Source organism: Gorilla gorilla, chromosome 2 (assembly GCF_029281585.2).
Source record: "Gorilla gorilla gorilla isolate KB3781 chromosome 2, NHGRI_mGorGor1-v2.1_pri, whole genome shotgun sequence".
Classification (NCBI taxonomy): domain Eukaryota; kingdom Metazoa; phylum Chordata; class Mammalia; order Primates; family Hominidae; genus Gorilla; species Gorilla gorilla.
This window is the reverse complement of record NC_086017.1, coordinates 16,945,013-16,970,461: the sequence shown is the minus strand read 5'-3', so window position 1 is coordinate 16,970,461 and position 25,449 is coordinate 16,945,013. Positions and strand designations below refer to the sequence as shown.

Sequence of the window (25,449 nt, the reverse complement as noted above, 5' to 3'; positions counted from 1 at the left end):
TATACATCACAATCCAAAAGAGGACCACGAATTCCAAAAGAGGAAGACTCAGTAACAGAGAGCTTTCTCCAAGGTGTCATGTTTTGAAAAAATAAATTGAAGTTAGCTGGTAGTCCAGACAGAAAGCAGAGCCTCTGCAAAGGCAAAGAATATCCGCAAATCCACAGAAGTTTCAATAAGTGGGGTAAAGAGTATATGTATGGGGGCTCAAGGTGAATATGAAAAAGGATAAATATGGGAATGAGACTGGAGATTAAAGCAGATGCCAAGTCATGAAGGACCTTGTTTCACGCTAAACATCTTTTACTTGATCCTCTGTGGAAGAGAAAACCAGAAACAGATACTGAAATGACTTTATTTATGTTTTAGAAAGATTATCTAAAAAGCTGAATGGATACTATATTGGAGGGATTATTCTGGAAGAATGGATAATGATAACTATAAATCAAGGTGAATTAAGTGGGTCTCAGAGGTCACTGTAATGATGGGGGAAGGGGACATACTCAAGAGGTGCTAACAAATGAAGCATGAGTTAAAAGCTGAAATGTTGTGCTAACCACTGAGGATCCCAAAACAAATGAAATGCAAGTCTTTCTTGAGGAATTTACAGGTTAGTTTTAAATGTACCTAAAGATAAATGACATTATAAGAATTTTGTGATTTTGTGTCTTAAAATTGAGTTCTCAAATGTTTAGTATCTATATTTAAGCTGGAACCACCAAACACCTCATTAGGAAAATTATCTATCTAGTTTTAAAATGTGTCAGAGTTTTCCATAATCACCATGACACAGACAGAAAGAAAAAAAAACAGAATTCAATATAGATGGTGGTATTAGGAATTACAGCCTGGTTGCACCATACTGCTATCAGTTTTATATAGGAATGGTGAGAGGAAATAATGATGTAAATTCAGAGTGAAAGCAACTGTACTAAACCACAGCAAGCAAATCTAGGATGTAATATTTTATGGCCTTCTAGCAAAATTACATATCGTAAGGTGTTTCTCTACATGCTTCCTTTTTTCCTAAAGGGCAAAGGGGAAAAACACAATTCTTCCTTCTGTTAAGAAATAATGATTAACTGCTTTCTATGTACTAGGAATTATCCTAGATAATAGAAACACAGGAAAATGTCCTTGCCCTTATGGAGCTTAAAGTAAATTGGCAAAGACTAACAATGGGCAATGCACACAACAAGATAGAACATTGTGTCTGTGAAGGAGAGAGGCACACAGTGCTCTGAAATCCCATAGTAGGAAAATCCATCTAGCTCTGGTTTTTGTTTGTATGTTTGTTTGCTTGTTTGTTTGTTTTGAGACAGAGTCTTGCTCTGTCTCCCAGGCTAAAGTGCAGTGGTGCAATCTCGGCTCACTGCAACCTCCGCCTCCTGGGTTCAAGCGGTTCTCCTGCCTCAGCCTCGCCAGTAGCTGGGATTACAGGTGCATGCCACCATGCCAGGTTAATTTTTGTATTTTTAGTAGAGCTTGAGGTCTAAACAACTGAAGGCTGAATAATAGTTAATAACAGTTAATCAAATCTTCCTCTAAGTATTTTAGGAAAAAATATGCTAGGCTATGATAAAGTATTAATTAAAAATAAATTCTAGAGTTTATCTGAATAATAATAATTACTTTATAAGAACAATTGAAATACAACTATGTTAAGTGATCACCGTAAAATATCAAAAGGATAGATCTTTTAGGTTTTGAGAAGTCGACATGTATGATGGTAGCATAGCAGTAACAGTTGTTACTATTTGTGCTATATTGTCAAGCAGTATTCATGAGATTTTCCTGGAAATAGTCTGATGGACTGTAAGAGTCACATATGTAGTCCTTAGTCTTATAGTGCTTGAATCAGATTTGGTTAAAAGGATCTGGAATTTATTAGTGCCACATGCTATCATAAACATTTACCTTGACCCTGACTTAGATAAAGGAGTTTTAAATGTCTAATTTAGGTCATTTTTGCTGACCTGAATTTTAAAGCACATCGAGAGTGGATTTTCTTTCCTTCCCTGCAATATTAAGAAATAAATTGCCTTTGTTGCTATTGCATGTGCATTCATTCAAATAAACAGGGCAATTTATGCAAATATAACTGTTTTACAAAACCTCATCATCTGAGAAAATCATGTTACAGTTCTCTTTGAAAGTTCAACAAGGAAAAGTATCCACACATATTTAAATCTGCCGGACTCTACTTGAAAGAATAAGTATTGAGGTTGTCTTTGACAGTTTAGTGAAAATGTGCCTATACTTCCATGTGTTAAACAATTACATGGCCTCTATTAAAGGATGGCTTATTTTCTCTGACATCATAGTCTTGGTTCGTTCTATCGGTAAATAATGAAGAGGCGCTTATCGGCGCACCGTGACTGTGAGCATGGTGGAGATGCTTTAGGCTCTGGTTTATAAGTAGCCTCTGCCTCAGGATTTAAGTCTAAAGTAAATTTTGAAGCTAAAGCATTTTAAAAGGGTGAGGCTATTTATAGAGGAAAAGAATCACAACCTTCAAAGTCAAACTGTTCAGAAACAATGGAAGTAAATCCTTCCAACCTTCCAGCAGTACACAGAAACAACGCCATCAAGTCTATGCACCCCCCTCTCTCTTTCTTGCTCTCTCTCTCTCTCACACACACACACATACATGCATACACATACACATATTCTACATACATAGGACAATCCAAATAGCTCACTTCCTTTTCTTCATATCCATCTTACATCATGACAGCATGTTAATAAGAATAGAAACGGCTTAAAAAATAACCCTCTAATTACAACTCAAGGCAGATAACATCTACCACTCAAGTTATTTTCAAAGTTTTCAGACTCAAACAGTAACTCTACTTATTTATAGGGAGCCATTGTGATTCAATGTCATCAGATATTGTTGGGTATTAAATGCTTCCCCATGCACCGTCTTATACATTCTATCAATCTGGTGAAGCAGAAATCATTAATTTCATTTTTTCTATGAGGAAGTTTAGGCTTGAAAAGTTAAAGCATGTGTCAAAATTGTTAAAATAAGAGAGTGATGGAGTCCATCATTCAAATCCAGGTCTTTCTGACAGCATAACCAGTGTGCTTATTTATTTTTGTGCCACATCGCCTCACCTACCCATACACATTGGGTTTGTATCTTTTGTGAGGGTGACTTTTTCAAGCCTGCAGGTAAAGAAAAAAGTGAACATTTAAAATTACCTTGGAGAATTCCCTAACCATGTGCATGCCCAGAAATTCCAATAGATAAATTTTTCTTTTATTTTCTTATTGTTTTGGAACGAGAATATATGATTATTTCTTCAATTGAACATCAGAGGAAGGAGATGGATTCTTTTTAGAGGTCATGGGATGCGTGTCTTTAAATACCAGAATCACCTTTGCAGCAGCAAGATGCGCGCCTTATGAGAGGCCCTCAGAAATGAAACTCACTGAATGAATTTCATGTTTTCTCTAGGCCATACCAAAACTGAGTAGACTTACTCCACACCATTTAAACTAATAATCTTTCTTTCTTCCTTTCTTCTAATTGAAAAGAAGGGGTGTTTGCAAATCACATAAGTTCATGCAACTAAATCACTTGCACATGTGATATAGTTCCAATGCATTTTGTTATAAATACGTACCAGATACCATAATATGTATAAAAGAAGGATACTCATTAAATACTTATTATAAATACATGCCAAATACTATAATATGTATAAAAGAAGAATACTTATTAAATACTTATTATAAATACATGCCAAATACCATACTACTTATTATTAATACCTTGAAGAGGTATTAATTTTCAAGACATCACCTAAACATTCACTGTTTCCTTGCATTTCTGCAGCACCAGCTGGCTTTTTAGCTACTCCCGTCCTCAAGGGGAAACGCTCTAGGATGGAAAGATTTCATCCAAAATGGCTGCCACTGATGGAATCCTTATTTTTTAGCTGGGGCTTTTCAATGTAGGATTAGCTAAAAATATGAGCTGGGAAGTTCAGATCACATTATAAGAGCTTCTCCTTTTTGAAGAGTCATTATATATAATAGCAAACTCAGATATTAACGTCTTAAGTTTCCATCAAATGACACCAGGAATAAACAACCATGTGAAAGTCACCATTGACCTGTCTATAGAATATAGTTTTTTATACAGACCCAGAGCAAACATTTATCTTGATCCCAAGGCAAGGAAAGCTGTACTTTACAGAATAATCAACATGATTTTGACCTCATGAACACTGTAAATCTTGTAACAGAATGGGCAGTGTTCTTCCTTTGCTTCATCCAGTTTAAAGTTCAGTGTTAAATTTGAGGCTTACTTTTAACAATGATATAGTGCAAAATGGCATCTGCCCTTTATCTCTAAGCTTTATCTTACTATTTTACCCATATGTTCTTTTCATCTTATTTTATCTACTTAATTCTATCCTGAAATTTTAGATATGTTTCTAAGTCAGCCTCCAGCTTTAGTTTGATCAAGGCAGGATTCAGAAAAACAAAGAAAGAAAGAAAAACATAGTCATCAAAAATGATTAGATACCTCTTTGGGGATTTATGAAGTCAATTGTTAATGAGTCCTATAAATCACAGCCTGCCACAAGGCCAGAGTTAAGATTTCTTTCCTAATCAGAAAGTTTCTAACTGAATTGTAGCCTAAATTTTTCCCTTAGGAATGTAGCACCTGGGGCCATAGTAGAAAATGAGACAGACGTGGTCTCCTATAGTCATGAAGATTAGATAGAAAAACAAACAAACAAATAAGAAATTATACTAACCTGTGATAGGCGCTGTGGGAGAAGACACTAGAAGTGTAAGACCAAGCCAACAAAACAAAGGAAGTTTTTCTGAGTGTTGCATTTTAACCCAGAAATAGTGGTTAGAGCGAGACTTGACAACGATTAGAAGCTATTTAGTCAGCTTTGTTAAGTCAGAAGGAAGAGAATAAGAATCTCACAGATCTTCACAGATCTCCTGTGAAGTTTTGAAATTACAGCTAATGATGCAGTGAATTAAAAACATGAGATTTATAAACAAGCCCTAGTTTCTTTCTTTTAGCATCATCCCTATCTGGAAGCACTATATTTCTGAGTATATCTGTAGTCTGACAGTCAAATACTCAAAGCTGTACCTTCACAATGTATGACATCTTTCCTCATAACATGGCGCTCTCTTTCTATCGCTTTGCTTGTTTGTTTGCTTTTATGGTCAGTAAACTGTTCTGGTAAATAACACTTTAAATTGCATGAAATGCTTACAAACAACACTGAGCACCCAATTTTAACATAAGAGTGTGGGAATATCTAAGCATGCATATTTGAATGTATTTACCATATCCAATACATCCATATGGGGAAACCCGAATACTTATTGTCAGAATTTCTAAGTGTAAGAATTTGGTCTCATTTTTCAAAATCTGCCCACTGGAAGACAGGTGGCCAAACATTTGAACCCATTACTTCCAATCTGAGCTAAATAAACAAACGTAAGAGAATCCTCTCCAAGGGCTGCTGAAGAGAACTCTCTCAAAATAATCTCAAGTTTGAAAGACTGTTTGTCTAAATACATTCTACTGCCTGGATAATTTATTTACTTTTGTTTTGGCCAAGTCATTCAGAGGAATTCCAGGTATTCTTCAAATCAAAGTGGCACAGTGATTGCATTCACATAATTCTAAATTATTCTCTCCATTTTGGAGAAAGGCAGAGAGGAAGAGTCTTCATGGGGAGGTACATCCAGCCACATTTTCCCACGTTTTCATACACAGGCTAGAATCTACCCTATTACCCATTAGGCAGAAGTAAGATATTAACTTTAGTACATATTTTTTTTCTTCATTTATTCCATTAGTACTCAAGGGATCTCAGTTTCACAACTTCAAAAATCTCTCCAAAAACAACAAAGTCATACAAATGAAGACATTACAGATGTACTTCACAGGACTCTGGGAATGTAAGAGTCTGTAGTGCTTATTTAATAAAGTTTGAAGAGAACTCTACAAGCCACAGACGTTTGAAGAGAGCCAGCTTGATCAGAGCAATCTCATCCTACCTGCCTCTTTGGAAATCTGCGTGAAGGACTCCACACCTTTCTCTCCATAACTTCCTTCCGATGCGAGGGTAGACACATAATTCCAGCCTAGGGCCTTTACAATGTCTACCATGGCCTGGGCTTGGAAGGAATCGGGTGGCACCACACGAGAGAAGAAGTCATAGCGCCGGTCATCACTTAGCTCGGGTGCCGTTGATGCATAACTAATCTGGGGGATCTGCAAAGACAAGAAAGCACCACGTGAGAGTGCACCATCAGGATGTAAGAGACTCATTTATACTTATGACAGTTTACTTAAGATACAGGGTTTGAGCTGCAAAGGGGATACATGTTTTGCCAAACACCACCATGTAATTTTAGATCACCTAAATGCAACCATCTACTTCTTCGCAGCACAAAAGTATTGACTTTAGCGTCTTGCCTTTTTATTTCCTTGTCTTAGGAATAAGGGAAGGAGGTTAGCATGGGAATTCCAAGGTCAGGGTCATGGTTGTTTAGAAGAAAAAGATCTATGACCATTCTACCAAACATGGTGAATCATGCTTTCCTACTTATAAACCAATAGAAATAAAAATACAACAACCTGGCTGGAGTGTATATAAAGATTGGTTTAGTTGGCACAGCTTGTGAATACTGGGTGGATATCATTAGCCATCTAACACTGATTGATTGTGGATGGTCTCCAGGGAAATAGCTAAGTAAGTCACAAGCATTATCTAATTTATTCTTCACAAGAACATTTTAAAGTAGCTCTGTAATACCCTTTGCCCCAGGGAAGAGAAATTCCCCACCCCCAAGGCATTTACTCTAGTGGTCTTTGCACATTGACAGGCTTTCCTCAAAATTTTCCAAATTCTCTTTTGGATTCTGGGAGAGAGCTGGCAGTACTGTCTGAGTGGAGGCCACAGGGGCCTCTGATTTCTATCTTTTCCCTTCAGGGAACCCTCTGACCTCTACCCCACATGGCATTCACCAAATGTCCTGAAGATCTCTAGAACTTTTGCCTATAAGGATTTTATTCTGAGATAAAAATATGGCTTTATAAGGATATCCCTTGTAGCAATAGAGATGAAGGACTGGAAGAATTTATGTAACCTATGAAAAATGATGTTGCTTATTGTCCTGGCTATTATGCTTCATGTTTAGTTACTTGCTTTCAAGTTAATGTTAAAGCCTACATAGTAATTATTTTGAGTGCTACTACTGGTACCTACAACTGATCAAATGATAAATAGGCATCTTTAGCAATTAACTTCAATTTTCACTCAAATATCTAGATATACTTTCTCTTGCTGCTATTGGACCTTTTCTCTCTTGCCAGTCTTCTTTGGAAATGGAGACTTGAACTTTTGATGAAGGCAATTTAGTGTGATAACACTCCAGCTATATAAAAAGAGATATTCCATCTCTTCTTAGGCCTTTTTTCTTGAACTTAGAGAACTAAAATACTTTTAATCTTTATCAGAGGACCATATTGTCATCTTATTATTCTTTTCTCTTCATAAAAATTTGGCTATTGCACAGGAATGGTTTTGTTAATGAGTATCAAATAGGATTTAAAAACATCTATAACCTATTCTATTTAGAATAAGTGTATGCTTTTTAATGAAAATTAACAACATATATTATTTATAAAAATGTAGAGAAACAAACACAAGAAAACAGGTTAATTTTAATACCTTGATCCCTGTCAACATTTTGTTGTACCTTCTTATTGCCTTTGTGTGTATATTTGGTTAGGCACAGATACTGATATGGTTAGGCTTTGTATCCCCACCCAAATTTCATCAAGAACTATAATCTACATAATCCCCATAATTTCCACATCTCCAGAGACCAAGTGGAGGCAATTGGATCATGAGAGCAGTTTCCCTCACCCTCTTCTTGTGATAGTGATTGAGTTCTCACAAGACCTGATGATTTTATAAGGGGCTCTTCCTCCTTTGCTTGTCACTTCTTCCTGCAGCCTTGTGAAGAAGGTGCCCTGCTTCCCCTTCGCCTTCCACCATGATTGTAAGTTTCCTGAGGCCTCCCCAGCCATGCTGAACTGTGAGTCAATTAAAGCTCTTTCCTTTATAAGTTACCCAGTCTCAAGCAGTTCTTTATAGCAGTGTGAAAGCAGACTACTACACATATATAGTTATTAATTATTGCTATGAGCTTACAAATATTATTTATTATTAAAATATGGATCTTAGTCTCCCCTTCCCTTCCTTCCATCCTCCCTTCTTTTCTCTCTTTCCTTCTGGTTGCATAATATTCTGCTGTATGAATATTTGACCTAACCTAAGCCTAACATTCACTGTTAAATATTTAAACCTTTTCAAGTTTTCACTGTCATTATAAGTCAAAACAAAATCCTCAGAGCTAATGCAAGCCTTTATACATACTCATGAGTATTTCCTCACAATAATGTTTAAGTCGCTCTACCTCAAAGTGACAAAAATATTTGAGGTTTACATTTAAATCTTTCCCTACATGGAAATTACTTTGGGATTTTAAATACAAAAGAACGGTAATCCATACTTTTTTCCTTCCAAATGGTTAACTACTTGATTTAGCACCATTAATAAATTCTTTAATGACATTTATTAAAGAATTCTAAATAAATTCTTTAATGACAGAAAAGAACATCTTTTGTTCTATATGAAATTATTAAACATCCTTAGGTCTTCAGGGTGTATCTTCTACTATTTGATTTTTTTTTTTCAAGTCTTGGACCAGTGTTTTACTATTTTAGCTGTTACGAGCTTTGAGTATTTTGCGGCTATCTTAGTTGCAGCATACTCCCTCTTCATAGCTGTCCTTTTAAACATGATCATGGATAATCACGTTTTTAATTTTCCTTATTAGCCTTAGGATAATTATTTTTAGGTTAACAATAAAATTCCATTAAGATTTTAATGAGAATCATACTATAGCTATAAATAAATTTGGGTAGAATTTAAATATTAACAACATTTTATCTTCCCGCATGGGAAATTATCTACTTTTATCTATTTGGTTGTTCATTCTTGCTCTTCCTAAAATCTTATAATTGTCTCCATGTAAACCTTGCACATTCCTTAACTTTGTTTCTAAATAATTATTTTCATTGCATTATGTATGAGACAAAATATTCATTTTGTTATCTCTTTATTGCTGCTATATAGGAATCTATTAATTTCTGTAGATTTTCTTTGTGTCTTCTACCCTTGTTATAATTCTTTTTAGTTGTAATAGCTTTCAGTTTATTTTCTTGGGATTTCCATGTAAGCGAGTTATAATGATTCAGTTAGTTTTCTAATTACTTCAGCTAGAATTTCCAGAAAAACAAGAGCGATAACAGGAAAAATTCCTTTCCCTTTTGTTATTTCTGAACAGTGAGCAATTAAAAACCAACTAGTATTATTCTAATTTCTTATCTTGAAAAAAATATATAGTTAAATTAAGAAGCTTATCTTTAAATTTTTATTTTGTCAATATAAAGTCTTAGCTAGAACTTGTAGGACATTTCTTTAGATTTAGAAAGACACTTTTAGAATTGAAAGGGAACTCCTAGATCATATGGCCCAAAGTCTCCCTCTCTATATAAGTTTATGACTTGCTTCAAAAATACTGTGGGGACCCTCACACAGTCTCTGTGTCACCATCTACCACCACATTTCTTGAAAGCATTTTCTTTATATTTGCTATTGATATAGGATGCTCTTATTTTTACTTGAGACACAGAACTGTACTTCCTGAGGATATCTAGGTAAACCTATTCTATGAACAATAACAAAATAATGATAATATTATAAATTATAATTTAGTGTCTTCCCATGTGTGAAACATCATGCTAAGAGCTGTAATACATTATTTTATTTTAATCCTCACAACAGCACATTAACACAATTTCTGTTTTTACCAATAAAGAACCTGTGACACAGAGAGATCAAGAACCACTTTGAAGGTTAGGTATAAGTAAGTGGCAAATCTGGAATTCACTTTAAGCACATCTCTAAATCCTTTACTCCTAAGCCCTGTGCTACAATTCCCCTTTAAGAAAACATCATTCTGGTTAGAATGGCTTACAATTCATTTTTTTCCCTTCCTTTATAACATGTTCTTCCTCCTGCATTGTGTGATCCTGGTTAAGCCTTTCTCTCCCCTTACTTGGAATAGTCAACCACTTCATGTTTTTTCTGACATACTACCTACCTTTAGTCTTATAACTTCTCATTCTCTCTCATGAGAAAGATGAGACATCCAAAACCTTTTATCACCTATTCAAGGGGAACCTTCTCTACACACCCTCACCAATGCTTCTTACATTTTGTCTTTTTGATTATAGCCACCATAACAGATGTGGGGCAATATCACATTGTGGTCTTGATTTGCATTTCCTTGCGGTTGTGCACCTTTCCATGTACCTCTTGGCCATTTGTAGGTCTCCTTTGAAGAAATGTATATTCAGATCTTCTCCCCATTTTTTAATTGAGTTGTTTTCCTGATTTTGATTTGTGTGAGTTCTTTGTATATTTTGGATATTATCTCCTTATCAGAGACTGGTTTCCAAATATTTTCTTTTATTTAGGTGTCTCTTTACATCGATTGTTTTCTTTGCTATACAAAAACTTTTTAGTTTGATGAAGCCTCTTTTATTTATTTTTGCTTTGTAGCCTGAGCTTTCGGTGTGATGTTCAAAAAAATCATTGCCAAGGCCAATATCAAGGAGCTTTTTCTTTTCTAAATCTCTGCTGACTCATCACCTATGAAAGTATCTTTATAATCAGCTGTATCGACACATCACTCTAAACTATACATTGATCTAGAATCCTGTTTGGAGAAGAAAATGTATTTATTTCCTTGAAGATAATTTATTATAAGGTATTCCATTCTTTCAGAGAAAAGATCTATGCATGAATTCACGCTCTCATATGTGCAATACATTTCCAAACATCCAAGGTGTCTCCTCTACAAAATCAAATTTCCCCTAGGCATTTTTTAAATCAGTACTTTTTAGAATGCTACAGACCTTTTTGCTTCTGTAACTAAATAACTTTAAGCAGTGATTAAAACTAAGTTTTTCATTTTTATATTGATGCTTCAGATTAATTTACAAATTCTGAATGCTGTGTGTTGCTGTGTTATGCTAGATGTTGTGATCATTCTAATATCACTGTAGAACCAACTATTTCCAGCATCCTTGAGGTGTTCAGTACTGTAAAGAGAAAATATGACAAAACGTCCAAATCTCTGTGGTGTTCTTTCTTTCTCTCTTTACCAATTAAGAAAATCAAATACCTATAGCCCTTAATCCTTTAAGAGGTTAATATAGTATCTATATAGTATAATATATAGTATATTATATTATAGAGTATAATATAGTATATTATATAATATTATATAATGTAGTATATATTATAGAGTATAAAGTAGTATATAGACTATATATAGTAATATAAAAAAACTAAAAAAAATAGTAAAGGTGGAATTTTGGTCAAACTTAACAGTAGTAGTTAATTATCTATAATGTGCCTCCACTTGTCACTGTATGCCTTTAATATCTTTTTGGGTCTTAACGAGCAGCTAAGTCTAAATGTGTACAAACAACAGAACACATCTTAGGAATCTATTCTGCACTTCCTGTGATTTCTTTCACTGAATTTAATAAATGTCTCCATTGCTTTTATAAATGAAGGCTTACCATATAGATATATGGTAACATATATTTACAGTTTACTAATAATGTAATGTATATCTAAATTAATTTTCCTTTTGCTGATTTAAAGAAATTGTGAAAAAAACCTAAACTTTATGCCAGTATTTTTCAATCTTTCATCATTTGCAAATGTGTCTGTTTTTTTCCCACATGCTGTAACACATTAATGAACAGGACAATATATTCATACTACCAAATCCATTATTTACTTAATATTTTAACTTCTCACTCTTCTTTGCTTAAATAAAGTACAAAGAACCTTCTTTTCGTGTCTACCAGTATGCCTATAAAGTGATTATGTATTTATTTTAATGTGAAAGAGGAATATGTAACTATTAGTATTATTCATGGTATCTCTGATATACAAAAACATTTTCTTCTGATCTACTGTATCTATAGTAGATCTACTACATCTATAGCTTCTTAGCTGTCAGTGATAAAAAGGGTCTAACATCTTGTTGATTGGGCATATTGTCACCTATAGTTTATGATTATATATTTGCATAACTGATTTTTAAATTTAAACATTTTAATGCATCTAGGATCTACTTAATATATATTACCTGTTATGGGCTAGGACTTTGATTTTGGTTTTTGTTTTTGAGTAGATAGCCATGTGAATAGCCAGTGTTTTAAGAACAAAAAATATTTACTGGCATGTCATTATCACTTTTATGCATTTTTATATAAAATTATATCTATAGAAACACAGGAATTTTTTAAATTAAACCACTACATAGATATTATCTCATGCACTTGGATGTCTTATGAAATTCACTATTAATGTATAAAATATTTACATTTCCATTTCTTAAAGAAGCTCAGTCTTCTCTGATGTGTTGTCTTCAAGTTACTATGTTATTTCTCAGTTTGAATGAACTGACGGTAATTTGATTTATTAGATAAAATGGCATGTATTTATTTCTCCAGGAGTCTATATGGCATTCACACTCCCTCTTAATGACGTTCCAATGAAGAGTAGACATTATGTGGGTTTTTCTGGTCCTGAATTGCCACCACTCCAAATATTGAGCCACCAACACCTGCATGTCCAGAATCCTCTATGCTTTTTCTGCCTTTCACGGTTAGATGCAGAACTAATTTCACTTCTCTATGTGGGTCTCCAACTAGCTGTAAAAGCATCTCTCTCCCCCAAGTTTTTTTCTCAACTCAAATCTTCTCAATCTCTCCAATTATTTCTCTCAAGGCACTAGTCAGGTGACACTGATGACAAGACAGAAAACTCATTTCAAGTAATCAAGGTTTGAGAGCAATTCTCATGCCTCAAAATTATCATATAAATTTTATGTTGAAGTCAACTTTCCTGGCCATTGTTAAAAATAAACAAGCAAACAGGGAATAAAAACAGCAATAAAAATCATACTCTTTCAAGTCATCAGATGTAATGTTTCCAAAATTCAGATCCTACTTTCAAGATAGAAAAAAAGTGCCCAATTCTCGGTTTCTAATTTTACCTTTAAAATATTTATGCAAATTTATGGTTCTAAGAATTCCTGTAACTCTAGGAGAAACAATGCTAGGGGAAAAAACAATTTCAAGAATAGTTAAAATGGACACATAAATAACATATCATAAACAACCTATATATACCTTTGAGACATAAATATTCATATCTCATCAATAAAATGTATTGTGGTGGTTGAATTATTTTGGTTGACTGAAAGAATGATCAAAAGTTAAGTTATATCCAATAAACAGCACACATTAATCACTAAAAGGTGCTCAAGGCTCTGCCCTAACCTCTACAATGTTTGCCCCAGAAAGCACGGTGAATTTAGAGGAAGGTCAATTGATGGGTTCTTCCGGAACATGGTAGTTTTCTTTGGTAACAAGTGCCACAGTTCTAATTAAACAATTATCTGTATCATTATCTGTTTATTGTTCTCCCCATTCCTTGAGAGTATTTACCCTTATGGAAGAAAAAGACCTTGCTCATCATTGTTTCCCCATTGGATATCACTCTATTGGGAACAGAATAGGAACGGATCAGTATTCATTGAAGAAATGGGTATGCCAGGAAATGGATAAAATGGAATAAGCTAACTGAACAGATTTCTTTGACCTGCTCCTCATCCACAGAGTTGGTGTGGCCAGAGACACTCACAGTATTTGGGAGTTTTTCTTGTCTTGGGTAGGTCTCTGATGGGCTGCTTTAGGCTCCAGGGCAAATACTTTTTCTCACCTTTTCTTTTCCTTGCATACTTTTTTGGGGATTTCCTTCCTCAACACTGGAATGTAGGAGAAAGAAAGCTATCATTTGGATGGAAGATCAAAGGTAAAGCGACCAAGGAAGTCATTTAGGAAGCTGCTCACTCTATTTTTTTTTTTTTTCTTAGGCGTTAGTCCCTGACAACCTAGGCAACATAAACTATGATGCCTCAGGATTCAAACTTTGCCAGACATAACTCGGATTTGTCATTTTAAAGAGGCAGATTCTGCCCTGCCTTTTCCTTAACTCCTCTCCCCTCAGGAACCAGGCTGCCAGGCCCACATAGCAAATACAGTGTTTATGGTCTTGGGTCCTCATTTTACTTGATGTTAACATACTACTGTCAAGTTAAAATAGAAAAAAAAATGAATAAAAATAATATATTAAACAAATCCAGAGAAAATAATTATATGTCATTTCTAATAAAAAAAGAAATATTATGCATGTATGACTCACTTTCACTTTCTAAATGTTGACAAGATTGAGTCAAGTTTAATTTTATCCCATAATTTTTACATAGTAAACTGCTACTAGGCAGAAGGATCTCCTAGGCTTGGAAACATACTCCCTTAGGCATCATCTTACTGTCAATAATTGTCACTGAAGACTCAAGTACAGATGTCTTCTAGAAAACATTAATAGAAATGTTTAAAAATCCAAATTTCCACCACTGCTCCACTGCAAGCTTAGTTCTCATAAAAATAAATTTCTAAATATTTACATAAAGGAAATTATTTTATTTATTCAGAACACAATGAAAGTTCTGAAATTGTTTTCATGCACGTTAATTTTCTCCCTTTTTGTATTATTCCTCTGTATGTTATATTTTTTCTCTATATTACATTCTTTCTCAGTATATTTTTTTATATTATATTCTTCCTGTCTTTATTGTAGTCTGCTTTGTATTATAAACACATTGCCTGTAGCAAGGACAGTCACCTGAGGAGTATCTTACTTTTTGGAAGGCGAATGTGGTTCATTTTCCTGGGGGATTTGCATATGTGGGCAGTAAAAAATTGCAATACAGAAAGGCAAAACAAAATTCACTAACGCTAGTTCTAGAGGGTAGTTTCCACGAAACTTGTAAAAGGCGAATTTTTGAAAGTATTATGTGCAATTAAGATAATGCTTCAGTGTACCTGTTGAGATATTAATGAACTCCCAGTGGGGCATTATTAAGTTCACAGTTAGTAGTAATTTCACTCTTAGTTCTTATTAAGCTTTATTGATATGGATCACCCAAAAGGGAAAATCATTGAAGAACCATTTCGGGCCCATTCTTTGAAACATCACTCCCTTTGATTTATACTTATCTCCTTTCTAGATATCATCTCTGCTCACATAGGATGGTTGGGCAGCAATTCTAATTTGGGGGTAATTTAATTTTTATTAATTTATTCCAAACTACTGAGAGAGAACTAATAATCTTGAATTAGCTTAAAATCTGGAGTTGTACACAACTTTAAATTACTCATGATGGAAGTTATCATCAATTATTGCAACTCTTTTTTTCTTCACTTTTCATCTCTCTAATTACATAACGCCAAACACCTTCAGCATTCTGTGAGTGGTTTGTAACCATTTTCTTGAAATCCAAGTAGTTTTGTGTGTGGATTGCAAGTTATATTTGTTATAGCACATGTTTAAAAGAACGCTTATTGCTTTACTAAATCTTTATATGTAGTGGGTATTGTTATATGTGGTATTTTATATATATATATAATCTCATAAATTTTTGCAACAACATGTTATAGGTGGAAATATTATTGTCATATTCACTGTTTGTGCCCATCTAGCATATGTGTACCTTTCTCTTGGTTACAGTTCCCAGGTTTGCCTGAGGAACCACCTTTTCTCATCCCTGAATTCCTGTGGTTTAGGGAGACATGGCTGTACTTCAGAATCCAGATGTTGGTCCAAGTTGACCAATCAGAACACAGGATCCCTTTAGCTTCAAGAGAAGTAATATGGCCTGATCCAAACCAATATGAACAAGGAATTGCAATATCAAGGTGTGGTCAGAATTTCCAGATGAAAGAAACTTTTTTAAAAATAAAATATCTGAGAGGAAACCATATAAGTCTATGGTTACTGATGATGGTGATGATGATAATGATGATGATTTTGCCAGGCGACAGTGGGGAAACCTCGTTATCTTACACACCTCATATTTTGAAAATATTAGGCTCAGGAATAGAGATAGACTATCACTTAGAACTTGTCTCATCCCATTTTTTTATGGAACATGGAAAATAAGGAAAAAGCTGCAACTTTTGTCTTATGGTTAATAGCTGCCAAAATAGCAGTAACATGCAGCTCTCATCAAGCTAGACAAACTCCTCAGGACTATTTCTCTACCCAGAAAAATGAGGCTAATCTTACGATCCCAAGACACATCACAGGGTTAAGATGAAATACCTACAAAATGAAAGTTGCACATTCCATGCTAATATACATTGCTATTTTGTCTGGTGCTATTTGCTTAAATAGACATCTTAGTTATAAGTATGTGAGGGGTTGCATGTGTGTGTGTGTAGTATGTAACGAGGCTTTCTGAGATCATCTGTAGATTAGAGAAATACTTTTTTCCATATTCCCACAGCATTCAATGACATAATACAATGGAGGCCTTTCCATCCCAACGTGGTATCCCAGAAACCATCAGCATACACTTACCTAGAGGAACAGAGAAAAGCAAAGGAGAAATATAATTTTTATGACCTCTCAGCCTCCTTCCTAATCTTAATTGTCTATGAACTCTTGCTGTTCAGTAACCTAGGATTAATCCCTGTAGACAACCATATATTATGAAACAAAAACTAAACAGAGTAAGATTTTTATTAATACTTTTTATATTGATTAAATATGATCCTAGACTCCTTCCAGGCCTCAAGAGCCAGCAACTCATAAATAGAAGTTTGGCTTACCAAACACTAAAGGTTGACTTTTGAGGTATTTTGCTAGCAATATAAATGTCAAATCTCTGTAGAGCAGGATTTCTCAAACTTGGTGATGTTGACATTTGGGCTAGGTAATGCTTTGTTGTGGGGGCCACAGGAGCCATCCAGGGAAATGTAGGCTCTGTGGCAGTACCCTGGCCTAGATGCCAGTAGCATATTCCCCAGTTGTCAAAACCAAATAGTTCTCCCAGCAATGCAAATTATCACCTCATGTGTGCGTGGTATTGGGGGTAGAGGAACATTGTCACAGTTGGGGACTACTGGGCTGGAGGTCTGTCTGTGCAAAAGGGGGATCTCAACCATCACTCTGTAGTCACAAAATGAAAATAAAAGAAAAAGCTATTTTTAACATTTCATATTCTCTCTCTGCTTTTCACATTTTGCTTTCTACTTGCCAAACTTTCCCCATTATCAGAGCTCCTTGTGTTTCCTAGCCACCTTCAATCATCTGGTGTCTCAGTAGAATGCACAATGACAACACAGCTGCAGTGCTGAGTCTGTTACATGGACACAGCCAGGAACTTCTTAAAGTGAAAAGATACTTTTCCAGGACAGAATGAAATTAAATCCATGTGATTCTTTGAGAACCATCACCACTTGTATAAGTATGTTCTAGTAAAAAAAAAAATCGATTATTCAGAAGGGTTGAAAATGGAGTGTTATGGTTTATTGAATATTCCAGTAAACTACATGGTATGCTGTATGGCAATTCCAGGTTTCAATGAGTTAGTGAACAATAAAGTGCACTTAACAGAAATGCTATGGAACATGGTGAAATCTTCACTTAATGATTCCGAAGCCACTTTCAGCGTCAAGCAAGCCTTGGGCACATTCTCATCGTAAAAGACCACAGATGTAGATGTTTCAGAAGGTGAAATTAAATCTGTGTTGATCCTTTGATTTCCTGAAAGAGGCTTACTTGACAAAAAATTTTTATTTAGTTCTTTTATTCTTATAAAAGGAGGTAAGCTATGCTTTCTTTCTTTTTTCAACCCTTGATATGCCTCATAGTCTAAGAAAATAAGCATTTAGCATTTCCTACTACCAAAAAAAGATTTATATGATTTTTGCATGGTAAATAATTCCTTACCATTTAATTCAGATAATACTATACCCCATCAGTAGCATATGACTTTTTTTCTTTTTAAAATTTGTATATTTGAGGCACTGCAGATATAGTAATTAATGAGGTAGGCCAGCTCTACGTATGCTTGTGGGTACCCAGGAATTATTTAAATAATGAATACATAACTCCATGAGTGTATTTATGTTTTGTTACATATCAAGTAAGGAATATAATATGTAGCTTGTACAAAGCATATTTGACCCATAATCCCTTCCCCCCAGAATGTGTATTTTAATTTTATATGGTTATTGTTTCTCAGTAACCACATTGCTGGGGGGGCACCAGTCTACATAAAACACTAAAAGGTCACTGAAGAAAGAACAACTCTTTAAAACTGGAAGTTTAGGCAACGTATGAGCAAGAGGTGTTGTTTAAGCTAATTGGGAGAGAGGAGGCAGATTTCTTTTAGCAAAAGAGCAAATGAAAGCCTTTCCCAATGAAGAGAAATGGTAAAAGCAAATTCAAAAAGTAATGAAGTAGGTGTCCTTTGAAGAAATAAGAGACACTTTCCTAGCTTGAGGGTAGAGTCCATTGTCCCACCTGATTTACAGCTGGAGAAAATGATGTGGCAAGGTGATAAAATAAACAAAACTGATCCCCGTCTAAATTTCCTTTTTTCTTCTCCTATTATAATAATTACTTTTCTGGACTAATAAAATACACAGAATAGCCTGGGTGCGGTGGCTCACGCCTGTAATCCCAGCATCCCAGCATGTTGGGGGGCCGAGACTGGTGGATCACGAGGTCAAGAGATCGAGTCCATCCTGGCCAACATGGTGAAACCCCGTCTCTACTAAAAATACAAAAATTAGCTGGGCATGGTGGCGTGCACCTGTAGTCCCAGCTACTCAGGGGGCTGAGGCAGGAGAATCACTTCAACATGAGAGGCAGAGGTTGCAGTGAGCCGAGATCGTGCCACTGAACTCCAACCTGGCAACAGAGCGAGACTCTAACTCAAAAATAAAAAATAAAATAAAATATACAGAATATTTATAACATATGTTACTGCACTCTTAGAAGGATAGATAAGAGATGCACAGACACCTCAACAGCTGCTGAGACCCAAATACCTCTAACAGAATATCTAAGAGGCCCTTCCATGAGGATACCGGCATCACTCCCCAAGGATTCAATTAGACGAAGTGTCATTGATTGTTCAACGAGGGCCCTGTGACAAAAGGTTTTCATGGTTCCATTTGACATTTGAAGCAGGTCACTGCCTGCTGTTAGAGGGAGTAAGAACTTTACTCACTTTGGTAATAAGAATCACTTCTGCCTACAGATCACAGATCTTGGTGGAAGAAGTAAAGCTGAGCATTTGCCTATTTTTTTTGTCAGTCCTTCCTAGCTCCTGGATGAATATATGAGAATAGAAAAGGGAAAATAAATAATAAAGCTTTTGGAAGGGAAAGTCTTAGCGTTAGATTCACAATGCTAGTGAAGTTTATTCAGGACTAATAAATCCTGATATAATTCCTTGCGCACATGTGTGCGTATGTGTGTGTGTGTGTGTGAGTGAGTGAAGAAATACTTCCTGTAAAATTTCCAAGGTATTTTCAGGCTGGAGTAGCCTGGTAGGTTCCCTTCATTGCACACTGTTGGAAATATTGATTTGTTCTAGAATCTAACATTTTCAATATTCCTTCCTACATCCAGAAACTGACTTTTGCTATCACATCACCTGCCACCATATCATCTTCCAATTACCATGACTGAAACTTTTTTGCATGTAATTGCATTTTAGGTTGACTGCTTCCTGGGGAGATTGAGGGAGAGAGAGAGAAGGTCATCAGTGCCAACACCACTAGCTGTATTTTAACAAGTTTGCTTCAGGGAAGATTTTGAGATAGAGCTACTAATCCTCTCCATGGGTCCATGGGCCATTAATCCTTTTTTTTTTTTTTTTTTTGAGACAAGAGTCTTGCACTGTCACTGGGGTTGTAGTGCAATGGTGTGATCTCCGCTCCCTGCAACCTCCACCTCCCGGGTTTACATGACTCTCCTGCCTCAGCCTCTCAAGTAGCTGGGATTACAGGTGCCTGCCACCACACCTGGCTAATTTTCTGTATTTTTAGTACAGACAGGGTTGCACTATGTTGGCCAGACTGGTCTCAAACTCCTGACTTCGTGATTCGCCCACCTCGGTCTCCCAAAGTGCTGGCATTACAGGTGTGAGCCACCACGCCCATCCCATAAGCCATGAATTCTTATTAAAGGTAAATCTCAACTGGACTTTAGAATTGTGTTCTCTTCCTGATCATAGCCTTTAGACTCAAGGTTATGAGGGACGTTTTAGTCAGGACAAGGTATCTCAAGAGGTCAAAGATGGAATGTTAGTGCTAACTGAGTCAGATCTCTACTTTTATGGAAGAAAACAATGCTCAGAGAGGAAAAGTTATTTACCAAAAGCCACATTGCCATAGAGTTAATGAGAAACAATTCGAATCACATCTCTTGACTAAGTCGTGTAGTGATGTTTCCAAAAATCTATACTGCTCTGCTAAAGTGTTTAGTCCCTCTGTATATTTGATTTCAAAATTTTAAAGACTCATTTTGATGATTAAGCAATACCAATTATTTACTGGTTTGCTTGCAAAAATAGAAAATAAAAATAATGATTGCTTGAAAATATGTTTTTGTCTTTCTCATGTAGTAAGTTGACAGGTAAAGAATTCAGAGCTGGTATGGAATTTCCAGTCACCAAGGACCCAGTCTACTTCTGCAGCAATGTCCTAGAATGTCAATTCCATTCTCAATGTTGTTCATAGTTTCAGATGTCTGCTGAAGCTCCAGCAATCATGAACTCATCTCAAGCAGTAAGAAAGGTGATATGGAAAAAGACAAATGGGCAATTGTTTTTGTTGGGTGAAGTCTTTCCATGTTACCTTCCCAGCTTGGCATACAACACTTCCACCTATATACCATTGTCCAAAATAGTCTCATGAATCACACGTAGTTGCAAGAACTGATTTTTGAAAAATTGTAATTTTTTAGCCAGTATATTGTCACCTCGAATCAAGCTTAGTTCTTCGACTAAGAAAGACTAAGGAATATAGAAGGAATGGACATTATCTGCCACAATCATGGACGGATGAGTTGATCATGTGCAGCTTTAGGCTAGAGAACTTGTAAACAGATATGGCTGATCATTTATGTGTGGCTAAATCAATCTTTGAAGTATTTGTGTAGAAGGCAAAGAAGACAAAGTAAGTAGGTAATAATTCTCTAGTAGGATATCAATTGTTTGTTGATCACAGGTAGCAAATGATGTCAAAAATACAATTCCATTAGGGTCACCTAGCAATGACCCCAAATAGTGCTTCTGTTTCCATGAAAGCATCCCAGCTACTAAATTGGTGCACTCCTAACAGTACTGTCTTTATAACATACCAACTCTGCTATGAATATCCGTGAATGTGCACTAAACACTTTCAACTTTCTCCTACCAAAGACTCTTGAATTTTAACATGAGCAAGTTTAAGAATCTTTCAGAAAGCAACATTTTCTCCCAACTTCAGCTTAAAAGCAACTTTATGATAGTTTATTGAGGTTCCTGTGCTCTTTTCTGCCATAATGTTTCTCCATGGATTGGAAAAATAGCTCCCTTAACCTGCTCCAGTTTGGGCAATTAAGAAGTCTGGGTCAGGTGTGGTGGCTCACGCCTGTAATCCTAGCACTTTGGGAGGTGAAGGTGGGTGGATCACCTAAAATCAGGAGTTCAAGACCATCCTGGCCAACATGACAAAACCCCATCTGTACTAAAATATGAAAAAATTAGCTGGGCGTGGTGGTGGGTACCTGTAATCCCAGCTACTTGAGAGGCTGAGGCAAGAGAATCGCTGAACCTGGGAGGCGGAGGTTGCAGTGAACACAGATCGCGCCACTGCACTCCAGCCTAGGTGACACAGCAAGACTCCATCTCAAAAACAAAAAAAAGGAAGTCTGATTTTTAAAATTTTTCTGTTACTAAGGGCAGAAAAATACCTAGAGCTGTAAAACATAATCTCAAATAAGAACCCATGAGATTCTAGATGTCATCATGATCAGACCTTTCATCCTGAGGCAATGAATTAAGGGTATTAGGTGTCTGGTTTTCAGCAGTCAAACTTGAGTCATGTTTATATTCATGCATAGAAAAATGAATAGGAAGAATAAAAATATAACTTCCCAGCTAAAATATCAAGCAAAATGATGAGATGCATTTTATTTTTTACAATGAATGGCTACACTCTGAAAAACAAGTGTAGGAATCAAATTTTAAAAGGACTCTGGAAGATCAATACTTTATATCCACCAGTATTTTAAAGTAAAGGGACCCATATAAATATTATTATAAGTATTATATATATTATGAGTAATATGTAATACATATATATTTAATTTTGAACACTTCTAGTCTTTTATTGGCCATCTTTTACCTTTATCTCTCTGAAATTATAGTGTGTGTTTCCTACTCGAAATAATTCTGTTTCCCCAGGCTGGCACTATTATGCCACAGAAAAGGTCTACTTTTCATTCTGATCTTAATCTATTACCAAAAGCAAGTCATTAAGCATATTAAAAAGCTTTGACTTCACATCTCATAGATAATTCCCTTAAAATTTTCCAAATTTGAAAATCGATCACTGGGGTTAGGCAAACAGTATTGGAAGTAAAACAAACAAAAAAAGTCAAAAGATCCCAAACCAGTTTCTCTCAGATTTGAAACCAATGCATTTGTACATGTCTCATTTATGGGTGTGTAGCATATACATAAAATTTACAATTATACTCCATATATTACTAACTACAAAAATATTGTATATGTTATGTATAACTTTTAAAATGCACCTTACCAGTTAGTATTAAGAGAAAAAATAAAACCAAAATGTTTATATATCCTAAGGATTATCCTAACTAGAAGCTTTGCTAAAGAATACTAACATGGAGTAGAAAGCAGCTGCTTTGAATTTAGCAGATATTGCTAAACAGAAAAGTGGATGCTGAATTATTAACTCAAATTTATATAAAATACTGTCATTCAGGTTATTAAGGTTAGATGCTATCAATTATTTTCTTTGTAGTAGTGGGGAATCTAACCCCATTAACTCGTCTGATCTTTTCTCTGCCCAGTCTGTTTCCTGAATACTTCATTGGAATCATCTTGCGGAAGATGTTAGAAATCAAAGAGATGTAATCTCTCTTCTCCAGGCGTTTAGGGGAGAGAAAGGTGTGACCCTGTCAATATGGAGTAAATGTGGTTGCTGTCTAGAACTGCGAATGCAAGACTGTCTCTCCACATATATCCTTCCACCTTTCTGGAAGAAGAGTGTCAGATAATTTTTTACAACTGACATTACTTTTTAGTAGAATGAGCTGTTTTTAAGAAAGGCATCATGCCAGTTTGGGGATGTTTTCAGCTACTAGTCAAGAGCTCATGATTCTGGCCACTGGCCACCTTTGCATAATTTCCGTAAAGTAGAACATTTAAATAATTGAAATTTACTCAACTTTTAAAGATAGATTTTTGTGCACCTTGTTCTCAATATCTCAGGGACATAGTGTCCAGATGATTTCTTAACAAATTTAGATCATCGGCTGTGAGAAAGAATGGAGAAACATCACAGCAGTGAGCCAGGGAGATAGAGACATATGATGGGCATGAAGAGATTAACAAAGTGAAAGAGGTAGAAGGAAAAGAGACTAAAGAGAAGGAAGGAGAAGCAGAGAGGAGGGGGCAACCTAAATGGTTTCTCACAACAACACATTTATCTTGAGATATTTAAGTTTTTGTTAAAAAGAACACTTAAAATTCCCCATAATATGAGTGGTAGTAGCTAACTCAGTCCTTTCCCTCACCCCACATAGCCCAGGAAATAGTAAAAGCTCATACATAAAACAACAAAGTGAGAAGCAAAATGCCTAGGAATTTCCAAGCATTATCAGTCATTCAACCACCGCTTCATACTCCCATGGAAGTTGACAAACCTTCGGGGTTTCATATGTGACTAGGGTTTATTGAAGCATGCTTTCTGGAGCACGGCAATTAACACATTAGGGGGGATTTTCAATGTACTGCTCTATGCCTGAGTGCCACACATTTGACCTCTGTTGATCTCCTTACAAGTCAGTGTTTTTGTGCAGAGTTATGGTAATAGATGGCATTTTCAGAAAAGTAATTTCAAATTTTAACAAAGTACCAGAGAAGCAGCCTATTTTGGGATAGAAATCACTGGCCTATTATTATTCAAGTTCACTTAAGGCCCTAGGCAGTTTGAACCACCTGAATAACCTTCCCAAATAGCCCATCTTCACAACCCACCAGGAACTTTGAGCTATTTCCGGTGTGATTTTCCCTGGCTCCCAGGCTGTCCTGATCCTGTCTGCTTTGCAGCAAGTAAAAAAGATTCTGATTTTCTATTCTTCTGTTTCCTGACACGGCACAGAACAAATTATAATTAGGAAACCACCTGAGGGGAAGGTGACAATTCAGTTGTCAATTTTCACGGATAAATCCCATTTCTATCAACAGAAGCAAAGCAAGCCTCTCACCCTCAAAATAGACACTCAGGAGATGGTGTAGTTAGCTGGTTCACTGCCCTGAGAAGAAAAGCAGTTGCAAAGATGACAGCAACTACATCACAAAATGTGAACAAAAAAGACAGCCCTCTCACTGTAAATATTTTTACTGCCAACAGGTCTCTAATATGGGTATAGAGCGATGTGAAACAGTCATTTTGCAAAATATCCCTTCTAAAGCTGATGAAAAGCTGTCATATCACAATATGGAATGTAGCCCAACAGGGTACCCAGAGATAAATGAATGTAAGTGTTCAAAAGGTAGAAAATAAATAAATGTGCAGCTTGTTGTGAGAACGGATTAACTCAGAATGAATTAAGAAGACATCATAACCTTATCTTTAGTCATCTGGATGGCAAGCTCTAAAAATTTGTTATGCAAAGGGATTTTTCAAATCTCAGATTATTTTTTCCCCAAACAAGCAATCTTGATCTTATGCATACTCTATAAAAGACATATGAGGGGAGTGGGATGAAACCAGAAATAAGGAAAATGTTCTAAGTTTTGTTTTTGAGACTCTTCTTGCTATGTTTCCCAAACTGGCCTCCATCTCTTAGGCTTAGGTGATCCTCCTGCCTCAGTCTATTGAGTGACTGGGATTAGCCTCCCTGTGCAGCTAATAAAAAACTATTAGGCCGGGCATGGTGGCTCATGCCTGTAATCCCAGCACTTAGGAGGCCAAGAGAGGCGGAACACTTGAGGTCAAGAGTTTGAGACCAGCCTGGCCAACAAGGCGAAACCCCATATCTACTAAAAATACAAAACTTAGGTGGGCATGGTGGCGGGTGCCTGTAGTCCCAGCTACTCAGGAGACTGAGGCAGGAGAATCACTTGAACCCA

At 35.8% G+C, this 25,449-nt stretch overlaps 1 protein-coding gene across 4 annotated transcripts in view; it reads right to left on the bottom strand.

Annotated features, from left to right (window-relative positions):
• Window positions 1–25,449, bottom strand: part of GRM7 (glutamate metabotropic receptor 7) — an 892,306-nt gene that overhangs the window by 585,643 nt on the left and 281,214 nt on the right. For all 4 annotated transcript variants that reach the window (XM_055383687.2, XM_004033530.5, XM_004033531.5 and 1 more), the window contains exon 2: window positions 6,049–6,265. In XM_055383687.2, coding sequence (XP_055239662.1) covers window positions 6,049–6,160 — 112 coding nt within the window. In that variant the 5' untranslated portion in view covers window positions 6,161–6,265. The remainder of the gene's footprint in view (window positions 1–6,048; window positions 6,266–25,449) is intronic.